At 46.0% G+C, this 21,747-nt stretch overlaps 1 protein-coding gene across 6 annotated transcripts in view; it reads left to right on the top strand.

Annotated features, from left to right (window-relative positions):
- Positions 1-21,747, top strand: part of PLEKHA2 (pleckstrin homology domain containing A2) — a 74,720-nt gene that overhangs the window by 20,758 nt on the left and 32,215 nt on the right. For all 6 annotated transcript variants that reach the window (XM_039242508.1, XM_039242509.1, XM_039242511.1 and 3 more), the window contains one exon: positions 7,686-7,849. In XM_039242508.1, the coding sequence (XP_039098439.1) occupies positions 7,709-7,849 (141 nt within the window). In that variant the 5' untranslated portion in view covers positions 7,686-7,708. The remainder of the gene's footprint in view (positions 1-7,685; positions 7,850-21,747) is intronic.

The following is a 21,747-nucleotide window of genomic DNA, read 5'->3' as shown; positions in this document are numbered from 1 at the left end:
CCACACTTCCTAAGTTATAATCTTTGGTCCTTTCCCAAAGAGGGGTTTTGAAATAGGCCTGCTTGTGCCTTGCTGTTATCGTGGTTTTTACCCAGCCCTTGGCATTGGTGCAGCTGTGCAGGACATGCTCGTGTGTGCTGCAGATTTGAACGTAGGTGAGCTCTGTTCTGACGGCCCATGCCCACTCTAGCGATAGCGGAGTGACTGCTCTTAACCTCCACATCCTGGTTCCTGTCTGCCGTATTACAGTCCTCTGAGGCCTCTGATGTCATTTCCTGATAAACTTTCTCCTGTCCAAGTTTAGCAATTTCCTGTTGGTATCCCTCTCACTCACCTCGGACGCTGCCGTCTCCAGCTTCCGCCCGCACAGGGTAACCAGACAAGAGATGTTCTCCTGCATATGCTCCTCCACATGTCGAGAAACACCGTCCTGACGTTTCGGGAAGAAAATCCCTGAAATTTCGCTGTTCTACCACGCAAAGTAACGTGAACGAAAAATCTCCGAATTTAAAAACGAATTTTGTTTTCATATTTAATGTTTTTTCATGTTTGAACTGTCAGAGTTTGTTTCATAATGAGACCAATACCATTTGAGGTTTTTATCTCTGTTATCACTTTCTGTCCCTTTTATTACTTCATAAGCATCAGGATGGTCAAGCAGATGGATCTCCCTTATTTCACTCTATTTTTTTCTGTATCTCCAAACTGCACTAGCGATCTTAAAAATAAGAACTCCAGTAGAGCAAATTATTGCTTTAATGATGTAATAGCTCTATAGCTTTTTTAAAAGTTTTTTTTTTTTTTTTAAGTTTATTTATTTATTTGAGAGAGAATGGGGAAGGGGCCGAGAGAGAGAGAATCTCAGGCAGGCTCTGTGCTGATAGTGCAGAGCCTGACGTGGGGCTCAGTCTCAGCAACCGTGAGGTCATCACCTGAGTTGAAATCAAGTCGGATGCTTAACTGACTGAGCCACCCAGGCACCCCTGTAGCTTTTCTTTTAAAAAATAAATCTATGCATCTATCTCTTCATTCATCTGTTCAACCTTTTTTTTTTTTTTTAATGTCAGCCCTGTCCTAAGTCTCAAGAAAGAGATTCCACTGGGGGTCTTTGTCAGGGTTCCTTCTTTGTTTTCCCAGAGCGCTGGGCATGGTGTGACTTAGATGCTATAGCAGTAGAGGAATATAGTTATTGATGTGAGTTTAAGTATTGAGTTGGCCTTAAGGACAGGGGCTTTTCTTATGAAGACCAGAGAGTAAGGAACCAAACCTGCAGATGAAAGAATGAGCCTCTCTAAGAAGATGTTGCAAGAGTAGGTAAGAAACCCAAACCCCACTAGTTTGGAGACTGCCAAAGCCCTCTGGGTAGGTACCTGGCTCTTGGGCAGTTGTGATGGATAGTGCTTAGATTTAATACTTTGGGGCACCTAGATGGTTTGGTCGGTGTGACTCTTGATCTCAGGGTCATGAGTTTAAGCCCCATGTTGGGTGTAGAACTTACTTAAAAAGAAAAGACTTTGAAGCCCCAAAAGGTCCCAAGAGAGCTATAATTGAGGCAAGGTTTTGCTTATTTGTGGAATCTGGAGACTTGATAGATTTATTCTCAGCTTCAGAATTTATACACTGGGGTCAGGGTGTGTGTGCAGTTAAATAGCTTTCCTACCTGCTGAGTAGAGGAGCCTACATTCCCTATAGAATATTTGGAAGATTTGGAAAATATACAGAAGTAAATAAAATTCACCCATAACTCATAGATAAGAACTGCCACTATTTTGATGTCTATATGTCAGTGTTTTTCTATCTGAATATGGAAATACAAAAATAATATTTAGGTGATTGAGATTATATTCTTTTCTTTTTCAAGTTTATGTATTTATTTTGAGAGAGACAGAGAGAGGGTGAGTGGGGGAGGTGCAGAGAGAGAGGGAGAATCCCAAGCAGCTCTGTCCTGATAGTGCAGGGCTTGAACTCACAAAACTGTAAGATCATGACCTGAGCCACAATTAGGAGGCAGATGCTTAACTGGCTGAGCCACCCAGGTGCCCTGAGATCATTTTCTAAGACATATTACATATTTTAAAAATGTATGGTATAATGAGTTTCTAATTCATTTAAAATTCTTTGGAAATATAGCTTTTTTTTAATGATTGTGTAACATTTCCTTATGCAAATTCCCCATAATTTATTTAATTATCCCCTAATCATTGGGACATTCAGGGCATTTTCAACTTGTTGTTATTAAAATTCTATTGCAACTGCCATTTTTAAAATTGTAATCTTTTTTAATGTTTATTTGTTTTTAAACTTAAATAAATATTTATTTTTGAGACAGAGAGAGGCAGAGTGAGTGGGGGAGTGGCAGAGAGAGAGGGAGACACAAAATCTGAAGCAGCCTCCAGGCTCTGAGCTGTCAGCACAGAGCCTGATGAGGGGCTTGAATTCATGAACCATGAGATCATGACCTGAGCCAAAGCCAGACACTTAACTGACTGAGCCACCAGGTGCCTCAAAATTTTAATCCTCATTTGCATCTTTATTTACTTGGATCTGATCCTAGAAGTAGAATCGCTGGGTCAAAGGGTCTGAACATATTTAGCTCTTTTGTTACATATTGCCAAATTGCTTTCCACAAAAGTTCATGCTCCTATCCTGGGTGTGTAAGAACCCTAAGAAATCTTCTCAAGTAGATGACATTTGTTTCCAGCAGCAATCCTTTCTTCACACTCTTTTTTTTCTTTTTTTAATGTTTTATTTATTTCTGAGAGAGAGAGAGACAGCATGAGCAGGGGAGGGTCAGAGAGAGAGGGAGACATAGAACCTGAAACAGGCTGCAGGCTCTGAGCTGGCTGTCAGCACAGTAGCCCGACGCGGGGCTGAAACCCACAAACTGTGAGATCATGACCTGAGCCAAAATCAGATGCTTAACCGACTGAGCCACCCAGGCGCCCCCCCCTTTCTTCACACTCTTAACCTGCCTGGGCTTCTGTCTCTCATTGGTGCATGTTCTTTTTCCTTAGGGTCTTGATCACAGCTGTTTCTTATTTTAATCAGCCTGATAAAGATGTCAATTGCCTCAATTCGTAGGGGACAGTTTTATTCTTGGACTAAACATTCTCCAATAATGGAAACTAAGACATTGAAATGGGCAAAGAGATGTTTTAGACAGATATCTCCCAGTGCCCTTCACCTCATTTGAAGATAGAAAGCCCTTGAATCTTCTAATGAGCTTCATCTGGTCAACTGCAAATGTTGGCCAGCAATCTTGATTTAATTCACATTTCACCCATTTTCTGTTGCTGATCAATGGGTAACTCCATGCAAATTCACTTTTTGCTCAGTTTCACTTTTACCACAAATTAAATATTTAACAATTTTCAAGTGCAGTGCATACTTAGGAACTTATATACTGAAGAAATCTAGATCATGTAAAACTTTCCTCTTTTCTTTTTTTCCTAACATTTATTTATTTATGGGGGGGGGTGGGGAGGGAAGGAAGGGCAGAGAGAGAGGTAGAGAGGGAGTCCCAAGCAGGCTCTGCATTGTTGGTGCTGAGCCTGATGCAGGCTTAAACTCATGAATTGTGAGATCATGACCTGAGCCAAAATCAAGAGTTGGATGCGTAACCAGCTGAGCCACCCAGGCACCCCAGCCTCTTTTCTATTTTACTTTTCATTAAAATGCATTATTCAGTTATTTGGATTAAGGGAGGCTATGCTTTGGCTTGGTTTTAGTGTGTGTGTATGTGTGTGTGTGTGTGTGTGTGTGTGTGAGAGAGAGAGAGAGGACACCCTATTGTATGTACAGGTAATTTTGATTTGCATTTAACAAAGGAAGGAAACAAATGTGAAAAAATGTTCAGCCTCACTAGGCATCATATATTTAAAACTAGCAACAGTTTAAAATGAGAACATTCAATATTTATAAAGTTCTAGAGATGGTAACAATATATTGCTGACTGGGATGTAAACAGACAAAATTTTTTGGGAAGCAGTTTTGTAATAGGTCTCAAGAATTGTAAAAGATCGTTACTTATGACCTAGTCATATTATTGCTTGGAATTTATATATGCTGTTTCCATGTAAAAGAAGAAACAAAGCATGAAAATAAGAATTTTAACATTATTTATATAGTGAAAAATTGAGTATAATCTAATCATAGAGACATGGTTAAGTAAATTATGGTAAATGCAGTTCAGTAATGTTATGCAACCATTAAAAGCAGTGGTTATAAAGACTATGAAGCAATGTGGAACATGTTTATGATATAATTTAAAAATTTGAAAAGGCCAATTATGTGGATAGGGGCATGAAAAAACCTGCAAAAGTGAAAATGGTTGGCCAGAGTGAATTTTTTAAAATTCCAGCAATGTTATACTGTGTGTTTTGCACCAAAAATTGCAAAATTCTAGGGAGGTTTGACATGCTTTGGAAAGAGGCTGTGAGTGGGGTGGAATCGAAGTCCCTTTCTGCACGAGTATTTTGTGCTTTTTGTGTGACAAAAGGCTCAGAAGGTTCTAGGTTTCATTATGCTACTAGAGCCAAGATTTAATTATGTTACTAGGGCTAGCCCCAGAGAGGGGAGAACATCTCCCCAGGAGATTGAGAGAGAGTCATTGTCAGGGTATGGGGCCCAGGACATGGGTTAGGGCAACTCCTTGGATAAAGCACCCTCTAAAACTACCTCCACCCAAAGGTTTTACACCAGGAACTTGGATTAAAAGGAAATTTAGGACAGCAAGTGATTTTAGAGAGTCAGAAAACAGGCTAAAACTATATAATTGGAGGGATGTTATGAAAGATAGAACACTACAAACCTTTACCTTGGTCTTAGGAGGGGACTTTGGGGTGACTCTATGTATGTGTCCATCAAAGTGTTTTTCTCCCCTCATGAATCCATTAGTAGCACTTCCCTTTCTTCCCTCAGTGCCCACTTGTTGGGTCTGCGCATGGGGTGACAGAGATCACTCTATTAGGGGTTCTTTCCAGGAAAAAGAGGAGGAGCCAGGGGACTTGGAAGATGGTGGTGGCAGGTTGAAGAGCAGGGAGAGGAGATTGGGGGGCCGGGAGCTGCAGGCTCCCTGCACCAAACCTTGGCTGCTGTTCAGACAAAGGATTTACAAATGGGGTCAGAATGAACTGACAGGATTGGGAATTAGGACCTCAGGTTTGTGTCTGGTGCGCCATCTTGTGAGTGAGTTGCCTCTGTGTGGGTCGGCTAGTCATAACAACGTTTACACGTGATGCTTGGTTCTCCTGAAGCTCATCCTTTCTTCTCACCACCCACATTCTTGATGAGCTCCGTGACTCAGCTGCTTCCCAGGACATCTGAGCAGCTTTTTTTCCGGCGATAGAACCATAGCCAGGAGACATAACCAGGATCCTTTTTGTTATCCTTCCTTTTGGCACATGAGGATCCTTTCCCACTCGTGGATCATGTCACTGGGAAGCCCCTCAACAAAAGTAGACTGTTGGAAGACTGTAGAAAGAGTGCCTTCTCTAGCTTGTGACCCGAGAAAAGGACTGGCACTGATGAATCCTGTAGGCTGTAAAGGGAACATTTGAAAGCCAGCATGAAGTTGGCTGCTGTGCTTACCAGCTGGGGCTAGAGATAGCTTGGTTATCCCGCTGCAGTTAATAAGCTTTCTCTTAGAGATGTCCCAGAGTGGCAACATCCTGAACGCCCTGGAAATTCTGTCTCTGTGGCTGGGCTGGCACCAAGGGGATTTGCCTAGTTGTCCTGAGGGATGGGTGAGCTCCCTCATCCTGACTGGGCAGCTGTGTGGGACCGTGCATGGGATTCCTGGGATGTCCCAGCCTTTCCGCATGGGACTCCAGTTTTCCCCTGATTCTCTGGGAGGTGGGAAACTGCATCCTGTCTAGGGGTGTGCTCCTTCCCAGCCAGCACTGCCTCCTGTCTTTGACCCAGTGTCTGCTAGAAGACTTGCAATTCCTCCCCTGGTGCTTGTTCCTGACTCTTGGCTCCAGCCCATCTCTTCTGCTTTTGCCCTGCTGTGAAACGGGAGCAGGGGTCTGTCTGCAGGTACCTGAGACAGACGCGATACTGCTTCCACTTCCTCTACTCCCACTGTACTGCCGCTTCCTTCTCCTCCACCATCTTTTAAAGCCCCTTCTTTAGACCACTTTTTATCTTTTCCTCACCTTCTCTTTTACTTCTCCTTTTCTTCCCTTTTAGCTGTGCTGCTTCATCTTTGTCTTGTTTCTCTGCCTGCTGTACCCCCATCATTACCCAGCGAGTATCCATTGGGTCCCCTGTCATCTGTTCCCATTGGGAATCTGGGCTGATCTTAACCTGCAATCAAGCATTCATTGTTCACTGGTATCTGTGTGTGTGGGGGGGCACTTTCTTCTTGGGGCAGCCTCTCCACACTGCAGGGCCCCCTGTGGGGGTGGGGGAGAGCAGACCACACCACCAGTAGCTACCCTTCCAATGAGCCTAATCTTGTGGGAGGGTGGGACTGGCCTGCCCTGGGCACACAATGGGCGGGCATCTCGGTGGCTTCCTTGCTGACCCAGTGTTGAGGTGTAGGCATGGCCATGAGCCAGCCAGCTCACCTCTTTGCTTAGGGCCCTGGTGGGCTTGGGTCATGGTGAGTTTTCCTTGTCAGAGCCAAGCTGGACCCAGTGGTGGGTGGGGTCTGTCCTTGAAAGTCAGAACATCATGTGGTGTTTTCTGGCCTCTGCGTTCCACCTGTGCATCCGGGTTGGGTGTAGCTGCTTGTTGGAAGGTGCTCATCCTCTCTGGGGAGGAGACTAGAGCCCCTGCCCTTTTGTTTGGCTCTTCGGAGAGTCAGAAGGAAATTACAAGGAGAAAGGAGGCTGGTCTGCCATTATCAGAGACCCTGCTGGAGTCTATGAAAGTATTCATTGGTTGGAGCCTTTTGATTCCTCATTCTTTCAGTCACAGGTGGCCTTTGAGGAGCAGCAGAGTGAAGTCAGTGAAGCTGAGGGGTGTAGCCCTGCCACAAGGCCCCACGAGCCCCTCCGATTTAATTCCTTAGTACCTTTCAGGAGCTGGAGGGTTTGCTCTTTGTGGCTGCATTCCTGGCAAAGTTTTATGCAGGTATTTGCATTGGAGCTTAAAGTCTTTCTGAGTTTCATTGTGTATAAAATTGGGTTATGGCCTACTTTACAAGGGTCATAATAATACCTAGTGTTTGTAAAATGCTTAATGTTTGCTGGGCACTTAATTCTCACCAAAATCTTATGAGGCGTAGGTACTACAATTATCTGCATTTTACAGGTGGAGAAACTGAGGTGCAGGAGGATTAAATAGTTTATAGTCACACAGTTAATAAGTGGATAAACCTGGAATTTGAACCCAGGCCTCTGACCCAAAGTCTAGGCTTATATCCTCTTTTTATGTATAAAATTATGTGAGGCTCTGTTCGGCACACAGTGGATCCTCAGGAAATTTGTTGAGTACATGTTAATGCATTTGGATGTCTACTTATGGAACAGAATTGATAGAAGTTTCCAGGCTCTGGTTGGGGTGGAACATTTGGTGCTTTGGGGAAGGAGACTGTTGGGAGGGCTGATGGGAAAGAGGGTGATGGGTAGAAGCCTACCTTCTTGCAGAGGTGAGTGAAGCCAGAGTGGAGTTCCTCCAGGTCCTGAGGTAGGGCACGCTTCACCCTCCTCATCAGCACCTCCCTTCTTCCTGCCATGCAGGGTGATGTGAGCAGAGCCCAGGAATGCCTTATGTGGATCGACAGAACCGAATCTGTGGGTTTCTGGACATCGAGGAGAATGAGAACAGTGGCAAGTTTCTGCGGAGGTACTTTATTCTGGACACCCAGGCCAACTGCCTTCTCTGGTACATGGACAACCCCCAGGTGAGAGGCTGCACGGGAAGGTGGCTGGCTGCCCATCACTGCCTGGGAGGAATGCACATGGGATTAGCCTCAAGCGCTTGGTCTCTTGTGCGCAGCATCACACTGGTAGTCAGTAAGGAGTGAAACTCTCCACAGCGCGCGCACACACACACACACACACACACAGCCATCCCAGATATTAGTTTGAGGAAAAAGAAGCTCATCTGTCTGGACCCTGGGGGATCTGGTATCTTTCTTACACTCAGGAATTTAACACTTCAGAAGTCCAGCAGAGGCTGGCCTGGCTTGTTCCAGGCTCCAAGGCATGGCTTACTTTCTTTCCTCCCTTCTTGTGGCTGTGGCCTCATGGCCACTCCTGCTTTTCCAGTCTGGGGCCCCTCCCTGGCAGGGAATGTGGCCTGGTTCCCTGAGCTCAACAAATGTTGGACTTCTTTGGTCTCCTGCATCAGGGAGTACTAGAATCCTGGGGTGGAGGTGACTTTGGTGGTGACTTTAGTTTTGCTTCTTCATGCTAACAGATGAGAAACTGAGTTTCAGACATTGGAATTGACTTCATCAAGGACATGGCCAGAATTAGGTGACCTGCCTAGCGATTTGTGGCAGTGAAGCACAAAGATAGGGTCCTCTACTTTTTATTGCTGGGCTTGGGAGCCCCTAGTGTTGTCACTGGTATGAAAAAAAGTCTCAAGTCTTTTTATTTCTGGAGCTGTGAGTGCTGCTGGCTCTTTCCTTCCCATTGCCCTGGAGCAGTGGAGGTTTGGTGGAATGAGGCCTCAAAGATTGGCATGGCCCATTCACGTCAAGTTCATGGGTCACAGCCATGTTGTGGCAGGGAGGAGTATGGGGCTGAGATTTGGCTCTGGTTCAGAGACTTGGGAAGGGGAAAGTCTGAATGTAAGGGGATGGATATGTGCTTTAAGATGTGCAGTGGAAAAAGATTACTGTGAATCTCTAGGTCGTTATCCAGGGACTAACCCTCTAGAGACCTTTGGCATTTGCCCTCTGGATTTGATGGCTGAGAGAACATGCTATAGATCTAGAAAACATAGTCTGGTTAGCTGGTGCTAGCTAGTCACCTTCTCCAGAAAAGACTTAAGCCCTAAATAGAACTGTGCCCCATGTGTCACTGCACATCCCTGATAACCCTTCTGCTGATCAATTTCATTTAAAATGCTGAGTGTGCAGAATGAACCCTATGGACATTTATATCCTTGACTTAGCCTGGAATGCTTGCCTCTTAAAGTGTTTTTGTCTTGGGTTTGCTTCTGGCCCTTCTCCATCATTTTCCCTGCCTTGGCTCTGTACAGGTGCCCATAGCTGGTCAACAGAGCCACTGCAAAAGGAAGTAGCATTGTTGGAGGAGCTTGGGATCAAGTCTTTATTGCTGGTAGACTTGGCCCCTGGTATGTCAGGGGTGAGCTCAGGGTGACTCATGGTCTCTCGGTCTTATCATTCCGTTTCTCTTTTTCTCCCTCTGTGTACCTTCTCTGACTCACCTATCATATTAGCTAAGGTAATTCAAAAGTATTTTTGTCCTGACCTACGTGCTTACCACCATGCTTCCTGCTAGGACTGTTCTTAATGCAGGTTCACTTGCTTGGGGAATCCTGACTAACTGTTGCCAGCTACCGCCCCTGATAGCTGGATCCTCCTTCATATCCTGGACCACGGACTGAGAGCCTTGCTGTCAGTGACAGATCACCCAGGGCCGCATTGTCACCATCTCAGATTTCAAATGTTGCCAGTTGTCGGGATTCTCCTTGCTCTGTCCTGCCCACTGATTTTACTGTTGCTTGGTTCCAGAACCCACACTGACCTTGAATGCTCTGCCATGGGCTGCCTTACTGGGACCGGTGGGGACAGCCCTCCTCTGCCGAGGGCAGCCTCTTGCACTTCCCTGCTGACTGAGCTCTTTGGATGCACTTTGTGCTAGAGCCTTCTTTGAGTTTGAATTACCAAATAGAACTTGTGGTCACTGCTGGGGAGTCTCTACAGTTTCCCTGGAAGCAGAGATTTCAGCTGGCCTGGCAGATGCCTAAAAAAGCAGGGTCTTGCTGTTGACATAGTTCAGAACAATAGTTTAGAACATTTTCCTCTTTCAGCTGTTGGCATAGCTCACCATTGTGCTAATGGCCAAATAGCCATTCTAAGTTTAAGAGTGGATATTTTTATAAGTTGTAAATAGTATTAGTGAACATTTTATTACCGTGTGGCAAGCACTGTTCTAAAGACTTCATGGGGTTTTTGTTTCATTTCATTCTGACAAATCTAATTGGTAGGTATTATTGTCCTTCTTGTACAGGTGAGGCGGGTGAGGCCGAGAGGGGAAGAATTTGCCTGTGGTTATGTAATGAAGAGAGTGGCAGAGCCAGGATTCCAGCCCTGGCAGTGTGACTCCAGTTCCCCTGCCCTTATTGCTGATAATGAGACCATCATCGCAATGTTGCTTAGGAGGAAGGAAAGCTTTCAGAGGTAGTCTCTGATTAACAGAGAGAAGCCAGAGGATGCTCAGGGCTGGGCGGTCCTCTGGGGTAGGGCGCTCATCTGGCTTAGGTTTTGATCTGTAGAGTCCAGCATTCAATAAAGGTGTGCTCGCCGAATGGATGAACAGACCACAGAGGGCCAAATGAAGAGGCTGTCCAGGGGAGGCCTTGGTGAAATGCAGAGTGCCCACCACTGCTCTCCCGGGGCTGGGCCTCCCTTGGGCCTATATGGAGTGGAAGGTCTGCAGAGGTGGCAAAGCAGAGTGCCGGAAGTCAGGAGAAGATGGATTGGAGGTGATCCCCAGGAGCAAATGGGGGGCAGGGGTTGGTGGGGAAGACTGTCTCTGAGGAGAGAGGCACGGAACTGTGTTTGGTCACCGACCATCCTATTTTTTTAAAAATTTTTTTAAATGTTTTATTTATTTCTAGGAGAGAGAGAAAGAGAGAGAGAGAGACAGCATGAGCAGAGGAGGGTCAGAGAGAGAGGGAGTCACAGACTCTGAAACAGGCTCCAGGCTCTGAGCTGGCAGTCAGCACAGAGCCCGACGCGGGGCTCAAACCCACGAACCGCGAGATCATGACCTAAGCGAAAGTCGGACGCTTAACCGACCAAGCCACCCAGGCGCCCCAGGACCATCCTATTTTTATAGGGCAAAGGAGATGCCTAATGTGTTATCTTAGTTAATAGGCACTAATAAGCAGGGATTCTTACAACCTGTGTCTGATCTTTGCCTGTTGAAGCTACTTGGGAGTTGGTGGTTATGGACCCTGTTTTTACTACTGCTGCTACTACTATTACTATTACCTGCTGGTTATGGTTACTGAGTGCGAAATGCTTTACATATATTATCTCATCAAGTCCTCCCAATAATCCTGGGACTCAGGGACTGTTATCACTCTGGACAAGGAGCAGGTAGTTTGGCAACTTTGTTCAGTCATACAGGTGTTAAGTGGAGAGCAGGAGTTGGAGCCAGGTGTAGACACTCCCATGCCTGCCCTCTTCACCTGCATCCGCTTCCTCCTACTGACATCCATGCTCAGCCCTGTGCAAGGTCCTGGGGACGATATGGGAGGTGAATTCAGTGAAGTCTTTGCCACCGGGAGGCTTCTGGTTTAGCTGGAGAGATGAAAACATCGCACACAACTGTAGCGCTAAAAATCTCAGTGCAGCTATATTTATTTTTTTATGTTTATTTATTTCTGAGACAGAAACAGAGCATGAGCGGGGGAGGGGCAGAGAGGGAGCAAGACGCAGAATCTGAAGCAGGCTCCAGGCTCTGAGCTGTCAGCACAGAGCCCAACCCGGAGCTCGAACCCATGAATTGTGAGAACATGAACTGAGCTGAATTTGGATGCCCAACCAACTGAGCCACCCAGACCCCCCTCAGTGCAGCTTTATAACAAGATGGTACAGTGTTAAGTTGAACGGCCCAGATGCCAGTAGTTTGGTTGAAGGAGAAGGGGGTATAGTTTTCCGGTGCATCTGCCCATCCAAGGAAGGTGTAGGGCCTCAAGGTGGAGTCTCATGTGGAAAGTTTCAGGTCTGGGAGACAAGAGATGAAAGATCAGATTCTGGCTCTGCCATTAAGTGGTTTTGTACGTTAGGTAAGGTATTTGTGCTCACTGGGCTATAGGTACTCTGAGTGATCTTTAACATGGCTGTGAGCCCTTCATTTCCCAAAGGGCTAAGAATAGAGTGAGCTCCTGGAGGTTAGCAACGTGACTTAACGTGTATTTGCTAAATACGCCCTGTGTGTCATATGCCAGTGTAGATGCTGAGGCTCCGGTCGTGAATAGACTGAATCTTTGCCTTCATGGAGCTTACACTGTCAGTAAGGAGATGGATGATTAAAACAAAAATGTGGCAGGGAGAGTGGGACCCCCCCTTTATGGAGGTGGTGGTGCTAAATCCAGGTGTTGAAGGATGGGCAAGATTAATCATTACCACAGGTGATTCCCATTTGTAGGGCATTTTATAGGTTTTGAAGTGTTTTCACTTACACTATCTCATTTGATTGTTTTTTTCAATATCTATTTTGGGGAGGGTGCAAGTGGGGGAGGGGCAGACAGGATGCAAAGTGGGCTTTGCACTGACTGGTCAACAGCAATGAGCCTGACATGGCCCTCGAACTCAGGAACTGTGAAATCATGACCTGAGGTGAAGTTGGAGGCTTAACTGACTATTCACCCAGGTGCCCCTCTCATTTGATTGTTATGTACTCTGTCCTAAGCCGAGCCGAAGAGGAAGAGGAGGGTATTCTCTGTGAGGAAAACCGCAGTCATTTGGGGGCAGAGACTGCACCAAGGAGGAAGGTGAGCTCACCTGGTGCGGGTGAGACCCCGAGGCCAGGAGTCAGGCACTGAGATGAGGATTGGTGCCAAGTTCTTTCTTAAGGAAATGTTTTTCGGAAGCTGTTAAGAGAGCTGGGAAGCAGGACAGGGAAGCAGAGAAAGCCAGACAAGGGTCTGCCAAGAAGTTGGCCAAGGGTAGGCCTCAGCCTGATGCTGCAGGGGGGCTTGCTGTAGGTTAGGCCTCAGAGCTGTCCGAGGGAATTGGGCTTTTGCAGGCCCCACTGGGCAGTCACTGGTTTCGGCTCTACCAGTGTGGGCAAAACAGCTCGAGGAGCCTGAAGGCTGCCCTTGGAAACAGAGCTGCAGGTACTAGCCATCGCGGGCCCAGCAACCGCGTCTGCTCACGGGACCTACAGCAGGTATGCGCCAGGGGTCAGCATGCATGGACCCGGAACAGCCCCAGATGTCTGACAGAATTTAGAGTCAGTGTGGTAATGTTTTTAATACCGGCAGTGGTGACATCAGACCAATACAGGATGAAACCCATTAACTAAAAAGGACCCTTATAAATGGAAGGTTTCAATATTATTGATTATGGCCACTGATTTGGTTAATGCATTTAAAGGGGTGCCTGGGTGGCTCACTCGGTTGAGCATCCAACTTCAGCTCAGGTCATGATCTCATGGTTTGTGGGTTCGAGCCCCGCATCAGGATCTCTGCTGTCAGCACAAAGCACGCTTCGGATCTTCTGTCTCCCACTCTCTCTGCCCATCCCACACTCTCTCTCTCTTTCAAAAATAAATAAACGTTTAAAAATAAAAAATCAAGGGCGTCTGGGTGGCTCAGTCAGTTGAACGTCCGACTTCAGCTCAGGTCATGATCTTGCTTGTGGGTTTGAGCCCCGCGTCGGGCTCTGTGCTGATGGCTCAGGGCTCGGAGCCTGCTTCAGATTCTGTGTCTCCCTCTCTCTCTGCCTCTCCCCTACTCATGCTCGTGTCTTGCTCTCTCTCAAAATAAATAAACATTAAAATTTTTTTTAAAAATAAATAAAACATAAAAAGGACCCCTATAAGTGGAAAGTTTCCATATTATTGATTATGGCCACAGATTTGGCTAATGCATTTAAAAATCGATATGCTGATGATACCAAGTACACAAATAGTTCTTGAATAGAAACAAACATTGGCTAGATCTCCCCGAAACGTCACTATGATATTATGGCACCAATGACTGTATTTTAATTTAATGTTGGTCTCTGTCTTGAGAGAGGAGAGGAGGTACCTTAACTGGGCTGCTCTGTTTGATTACAGTGACCTGCAGAGTGACTATGTTTTAGTTGCACAGCAACGCTTAACTAACTCCACCCTTATGATGCCCACTTGCCTAAGTAATTGCAAGACTAAATTATATAGCCCTGAACAAAGGATAAACAGAAGCATGAAAATACTGTTGTGCTTGATGGTTGTTCTTGTCAAATGTACTCTGTGAAGTGTGTTTTCTCTCTATTGACAACAAACACACAGATGCTTTTACTTTGCAAAGGTGGTGATGTGAATTTTGGATCATTGTAACATTCAGAAAGATTATATCTCTCCTGGTAACTCGGGGGCTGCAATGAAAGCCCTTTACTTTTTTTTTTTTTTAAAAGAACTTTTAGTAAGTTCTTTCCATTGAAAGTGGCAAGGAGCCTTAGCTATGTTGACAAAGAAAGGGTTATTTGGCTTTTGGGTATTTGGTTATATTAGCCGAAAGAACACAGAAGAGTGGTAGGAATACATAGAACATATAAATGAGCAATAGTGTTGCCTCTTTTTTTTTTTTAAATTTTTTTTTAATGTTTTATTTATTTCTAGGAGAGAGAGAGAGAGACAGCATGAGCAGGGGAGGGCCAGAGAGAGAGGGAGTCACAGACTGAAACAGGCTCCAGGCTCTGAGCTGGCAGTCAGCACAGAGCCCGAGGCGGGGCTCGAACCCACGAACCGCGAGATCGTGACCTAAGCGAAAGTCGGACGCTCAACCAACTAAGCCACCCAGGCGCCCCAGTGTTGCCTCTTTTTTTAAAGTTTATGTTTGAGAAAGAGAGGGAGAGAGAGAGGGAGAATGAGTGGGGGGAGGGGCTGAGAGGGGGACAGAGGATCTGAGATGAGCTCTATGCTGACAGTAGAGCACTGATGTGGGGCTCAAACTCACCAACTGCAGGATCATGATTCGAAGTCGGATGCTTAACTGACTGAGCCACCCAGGCGTCCCGACAATAGTGTTGTCTTAAAGGCTAGGTGAAAATTGCTATTTTTTAAAATTGTGTTTTTTTTTTTTTCAGAAGCCTCCGTGAACAAAATTTGTCTAAAATCCAACAGTATTTAAAAGATTTTTGCATCATACACTTTATCCTGTCAGAATGCCAAAAACCAGTGAGATAACTTAAAAAAAAATAGCCAATGCACGCATATGGTACAAAATTCAAAATGTAGGACAGCTCATATATAGTGACAGGTTACTACTCCCTTCCAGTCCTGTGTGCCAGCTACATATACCCCTAGCCAGAGGTAGCCCACATGACCAGTTTCTTGTGCGTCTATCGAGAGATATTCTCTGCATAAACGAGCATCATGATAACTTTTAGATGTTCAGCAGTTGTTTGAGCAAAGTGTGTTCATTCATGGGTTTTGTGTTACTGGTATGTATATTAACCTTCCACGTAGACAAATGATTTCACGTGCTAAGTAGAATTTCTGGCATGCTTTTGTCCACACTGTGTTAGAGTAAGGATGCAGAGTAACTTTGGGGAAAAAATTTCTAAAAGACGATTTCAAGCAACAGATTTGTACTTTCACCCAAATGCAAATTCTAAGGGAACATTATTATTCAGTTAATGTTTTTAGAATTAAAATTATGCATGGACTTTTGGAGAAGGAACATAAAATACTACAGTATAATCTTGTTTTTTTTTTTTTTTAAACAATCCTCCTCTTCTTTATAACAAGACGCTACTTTGTCTAAATTAAAAAGAAGTGAAAACCAAGAGGCACTTGTGGAGAATTGTGTTAATAGTTAGCAGTGCTTGGTATTAAAGTCCGAACAACTAAAAGAAAGGAAGGCTGAGAGATGTTACCCGTGGGAAGCTGTGGAGAAACTGTTCTACATTTTCTTAAAATTTGTCTTTGGTTATATTGTTGTTCATGTTTTGCTTTTAGATCAGCCTTCAATTTGTTCGAATGTATCTATCATATACATGTTATGTTTATGTATTTATAAAACTATATACAAAAGAATGGAATTTTGTTACAATTTTTACTCAAATAATGCCTCTAAGGTGAAATGGGCAATTGTATAGTTGGGAGGGGACTGCCTATTAGATTTTGCTTCTGAGCCCTTTTTCTTAGTTCATATCAGCTGAGCACAGGACAACCTGAAGTATGCCTTTATTAGGGAAACATCCATTGTTTTTGAGCCTCCTGGCCTCCTCTGTAAAGTAAGGGTAATGATATTAATTATCTCTCTCTCTGACATAGTTGCTGCAGAGATTAAATAATGTGTGTGAAAGTGCTTGCATAAACTCTTAGGTATCACTGAGATTTTACCTGTTCACAGCCAGGCATTTGTCCTGGGATTTCCTGGAATGTCAGCAGCGGTGTTGCACAGAGAATAGGGAGGAAGGCACAGATCCAGAGGCCCCGTGAAGGAAGAAAATGACAGCCTTGGTGACTGATGAAAGGGTGAAGGAGAGCAGTTGGAGGTTTAGTGCCAGGCTGACTGGGAGAGAGTGTGCCATCTGACTGGGCAGATGCGGGGCAGTGGGGAACGGGGCCAGTTCAAAGCTGGAGAGAAAATGACTCCTAAATTTGAGGCATCTGTGGAGGAGGCTGCCTTGAGCACAGGGGTGAAGGGGTTGGCTTCTTAAAAAAATTTTTAGATTTTTTAAAAGTTTTTATTTATTTGAGAGAGAGAGCAAGCACAGGAGAGGCAGAGGGAGAGAGAGAGAGGGAGAGAGTGAATCACAAGCAGGCTGTCAGTGCAGAGCCCGATATGGGGCTTGACCCCATGAAACATGAGATCATCACCTGAGTTGAAATCAAGAGTCAGACGCTCAACCGACTGAACCACCCAGGTGCCCTGAAGGGGTTGGCTTATTGAGTTTAAGGTTTTAGAACCATTTTGGTGGCCAGTAGTTGGAGTCGTGGAATCTGAATGTGTCCAAGGATTATCTAGAGCCCGGGCCTTGGCATGTGTCTTCAGGTCACTATCACCAGGATTTGGGGGAGGAAAATAAAGGGGCTGGAAGCATGGTGGCCAAGAGACTTAGAAATCATAAAGTCTGTCCTGGCTGAAGGCGGTGCTGCTGTATGTCGGTGGAAAAGAGGCATCCAGATAATAGAATGCAAGCATTCTACCAACACAGAAGTTTATCATACAGGGTCAACTTTTCTGGAAGGCAGAGATTAAATGCATATTTTGAACTGGAGAATGAGGAGAATAGCCATGGGCATTCCTCAAGTTGGTTATTAGGAAGTGGAGCTACAGAGTAGAGGGGAGGAGAAGTGTCTGACACCAGAGCAGCAGGTCAGGCCACTGTCTGCTCACCTAATCCCTGGGAGTAGCTTGGGTACTTTCCTTTTGGTTATTCTTTTTCCAGGGTGAGGGCTGTGGAATGTGGGGCAGAGGGAATTAGGCTCTCCCCTCTGTTCTCATTACACGGCTCTTCTCAGGCAAGTCTCTCTTTTCTGAGAGTCTGTGTCTGGCCTTGGCTTCTGGTGGTTGGAGTTGTGGTTTCAGCCCCTGGGCAGCTATGTTGGCTGAGGGCCTAGCTGTGGGATTTCCACATACATTCCCTTCCTCCTTCTCCCACTAGTTAACCAGCAAGCTGGTTTTGACCTGATGTGTTTTGCTAGGCACCACTGAGGGATATGAGAGAAAGTAAGAAGGCCAGCATCTCTCTTTCCCTCTTTCTACTCCGAATCCCCAGTCTTCTGGAGTTTGGCGCCCCAGAGCTAGTTTGACGAGTTCCCGCCCTGCCCAGCTTGGGCAACTATATAGGGCCTCTTTCGGTGTAACCCTGCTGGTCCTGCTCTTGTATTTACCTTTCATTGATAATCAACTCTCAGATAATGAGCAGGTCCTAGTAACATTTGAAGGATTGTCTCCCGGGACGTGGCATGGTACAAAGGAAAGAGCATGAGATTGGAGAATCAGGAAGGGTTGGGTTTGAGTACTGGCCTGACTGCCCAGTGTGTGTGTGACCTTGGGCAAGTTGCTTCACCTGCTCAGTCCTTAGTATCTCCATCTGTAAAATGGGATTGTTAGGATGAAGTGACAATGTGCAGGAGTACCTAGCAGCAGGCCTGGTGCATGACAGACTCTACATATACATCAGCTTCCTTTTTCCTTCCTCCAGCTGTGCTTTACCAAAGTACGAGACTGATGTTGGGAGTTCCAAACTCTGCCTTCATCTGGCTCGTTAAGGAAGTCATTTCCTCACCTTGAGCCTTGGAGGACTCATGTGGTGAATGATGAGGGATCACCAGAAATTTAGTGCTGCTGTGCTGTGAGTTTATGACTCTGTAGTTGGTCATTTCTGTGTTCCTTGTTACTTTAATTAGAAGATGGGAAAGGTAGCAGGAGACACATGGGTAAAATTTTCTATTTCAACAAGAAATAATGGTGCTTCTGGAAAACAGGCTTACTATGGGAGGTGTGTCACATCTCTGTGTGGGCGTGTCTGCTCCTTCCTTGGCAATGGGAAAGAATAAACTACGCTTTCCACTCATGGAAGTGGGAGCTTCTTTGAGGTCCTTGGTGGCAGAAGAACAGTTGAGCAAAAAGCAAGGTGTTGACAGTATCTTCATAAAAACTGTCAGTCATTCGGGGCGCCTGCATGGCTCAGTTGGCTAAGCTGAAACTCTTGATTTCAGCTCAGGTCATGATCTCATAGTTCGTGGGTTGGAGCCCTGTGTTGGGCTCTGTGCTGACAGTGCGGAACCTACTTGGGATTCTCTCTGTCTCTCTCTTTGCTCCACCCCTGCCCCACCCCACTCGCTCTCTCTCTCTTTCAATAAATAAATACACTTAAAACAGAAACTGTCCATCATTTAATGGGAACCTGCACTGTGCCCTACATTGTTCCAGAAGATTTAGAATGCTCTTGACTTAACAGACATCCTCACACACAATTGCTGACAGCCACGCGTGGCACTGGAATCCCCTTTCCGTCTCCCTGCCCACCACCCTGCCCTTCCCTTCCTCCTTGTTTACTGCTGGTGCAGCAGGGGGGGTGAGAGGGGCACCCTGTCCACCGCCCCCGGGTGTGGCTTTCTCTCACCAGCTGCTAGATTGCCAGCGCACAGTCAGCAGGACCAGCCAGTGTGTGCAGCAAATTGTCCTCAAAATGGGCAGCACCGTGGAATCCTTGGGGAGCTTGAGAAACATACAGGTGCCTGGGCCCTACCCCAGATCAGCTAAAACTGTGGGGATGAGGCATGGGTATTGAGTTTGTTTAAAAACATCCCCAGGTGGGGGCGCCTGGGTGGATCAGTCCGTTGAGCGTCCAGCTCTTGACTTCGGCCCAGGTCATGATCTCACGGTTCATGGGATTGAGTTCCACTGTTGGGCACTGTGTTGACACCATGGAGCCTACTTGGGCTTCTCTCCCCACCTCTCTCTCTGCCCCTCCCTTTCTCCCTCCCTCTCTTTCTCTCAAAATAAAATATATATATATATATATATATATATATACATACATACACACATCCCCAGGTGATTCACATAGCAGTCTTCCCGCCAGCCTGTCTCCATGCCCCATCTGTTTAGATGCTCTCATCTCAGGTGCTTCTCATCCCTCTCCTCAAGCCCTTGACCCTCTGGTAGCTGGACTCAGTCCTTTTATGCACCCTTGCACCCTATTGCTGTCCCTCAGGAATCCTACCCAAGGTCATGGGAACTGCAGACTCAGTGACAGTCAAGTTCAAAACATGAACAAGTCTTTCCAAAGAAACGTCATTCTCCAGTGGTGGATGGGAGGCCTTTTATGTAGCAGGCTTTTATGGACTGGTTTGGGAGCTTGCCCATCATGCAAATGGTGATTTTTTGTTGTTGTTGTTTAAGTTGAGGAGTCTGCTCTGTAGAGGAATCCTCTGTAGAGGAATTCTACTCGTGTCCTCAATGTGCTTAAAATCTAGTAAGAAGAGACTTAAACTCACTTATACTCCAATACAGAATCAAGGGCTAGATTTTGTCATGTAGAGCAGTTGTTCTCAAACTTGGGCCTGTTTAGGGATCACTTGGGAACATTTAAAAACTGTGCATGTTTTGACCACATTCATTCAGAGTCACCCTACTTGACTCTGATTCAGTGTTTTTCGGGTGAGGCCTGAGCCTGGGCCTTTTCAAACAAGCTCCCCAGGAGATTCTCATGTGCACCAAAATTGGAGAAGGATTGGTGTATGTGAATTCAGGGAGGGAAGAAGTCAGGGACAGACTGCAGTCAGGGACAGACTGCAGTTCAGGGTCCTCTTGTCCTTTCCCTGGAAGAAACAGCGCCGTGGCCAGGAGAGGCAGCTGGCATAGGCACTGACACCCTGCCCTCCCCAGGTGCTGTTTCCTGGCATCCCTAACCTGACAGCTGGCTGCCTGAGGACCTCCGCTCAGGCATGTTGGCACATCCTTCCTTGACCAGGAAGTGTCTGCCTGGGGCTGCCACCCTGGCAGTGAGCTGTCACCATTCATCTCCCAGGTCCAGTAATTGGAGTGGACACAGAGCCATCACTTTGGATCAAGGCTCAGTGATCCTGGAGCTGTTTACTCCTGTCATTCATTCCCCCCTGGGTGAGGAGGAAGATGGGGGGAAACATTTACAGGCACTCCTCATATTTCCCTGGCTTCTCATGATGGAGGTGCATGTGAGCCTAGGAGCAGACCGTGGGGTGGGCTGTGGGTGAAGGTGGTGAAGATGCACCCGCCCCCAGGTAACCAGGCCTGGAGAACTGCTGCTGTCTATTTCTGCAGTGGGAGAGCTGAAGGAGGCAGGGGGCGGAGGGGGGAGCAATGGAGATGGTGGGGGAATGAAGTAGTTGAAATCTGATCGGCTCATATCTGTCATTACGTGTGGGTTAGTGCCCGAATGGTTCCCCAAATCCCACTTCATCTCTCATAATTCCAGATAGCTCTGGAGGCCTTCAGGCTGTGGTTTGGGGTGAGGAGAGGGAGTTGTGCAAGACGGGCTCTGAGACTTGGCATGTGCATCATGTAATTAGCCTTGTGGGTCGGGGAGAGGAGCTGCCGTGTGCTGGGCTCTCCCTCTGTATTTTCATGCCGTTCTCACAACGAGCCTATGAAACAGGGTTTGTCGTCCCCATTTTATAGGTAAAGAAACTTGCCTGCAGTCGTAGGGCGATAATGTCACAGCCAGAATGCCAGCCACTAAAGCTTTTAAAATTTTATCGCTCTTCTTGCTTCTAGGGCATTGGGTTGAAGTCAGGAGACCTGAGCTTCAGTCCAGGCCCTGCCACCATTTATGTGACGTGGAACAAATCCCCTCACTTTCCTCCAGTGAGAAATGGGGGCTGGGAGTGGGCCAGGTACTCCATGTCCAGTAGGGACCCCTGGCTCCGTGTGTCCATTCAGAGTGGCTCATGGTCTCCTTGGGGCATTGTCAGAGGCTCACTGGCATTTTGGAGTGCTGTGGCTCCTTTTTGGACTTTGATCTAGGGGCATAGGACCTATCTCTCTTTACCCAATAGAGGTTTCCTTGAAACAAAATGTGATCACTGTGTATTTGAAAAAAATGTGTAGATCAGATCATCCATATCTGAAATGCTAATGTGGCTACTCACAAGGCAGCATTTTAGATTTATAGCCTCATTTGTAAAAGGAAGACAGGGATATCCTTTCTGAATTTCTTACTCTAAAATTTAAGGGATCTGAGAATCCTTTTATTGTGGGATTATCCTCATCCCTTTTCTCCTGAGTAGAAAATTTTGTATCTTGCATTTGCTTCAAGTGATGTTGTTAATTTAGTTCATTGGGCCTAGAAGGACTCTTCCTGCCATCTAAGATACTTCTTAAGGGCAGTCTTCTGGAATGACCAGTCATTTCACTGCTAACTTTTTAGGAACTTTACTAAATTCTCAT

This window comes from Hyaena hyaena, unplaced genomic scaffold (genome assembly GCF_003009895.1).
Source record: "Hyaena hyaena isolate Hyena2069 unplaced genomic scaffold, ASM300989v1 scaffold_215, whole genome shotgun sequence".
NCBI classification, from domain to species: domain Eukaryota; kingdom Metazoa; phylum Chordata; class Mammalia; order Carnivora; family Hyaenidae; genus Hyaena; species Hyaena hyaena.
Note: the sequence above shows the minus strand (reverse complement) of the source record. Positions and strands in the feature narration are given on the sequence as shown.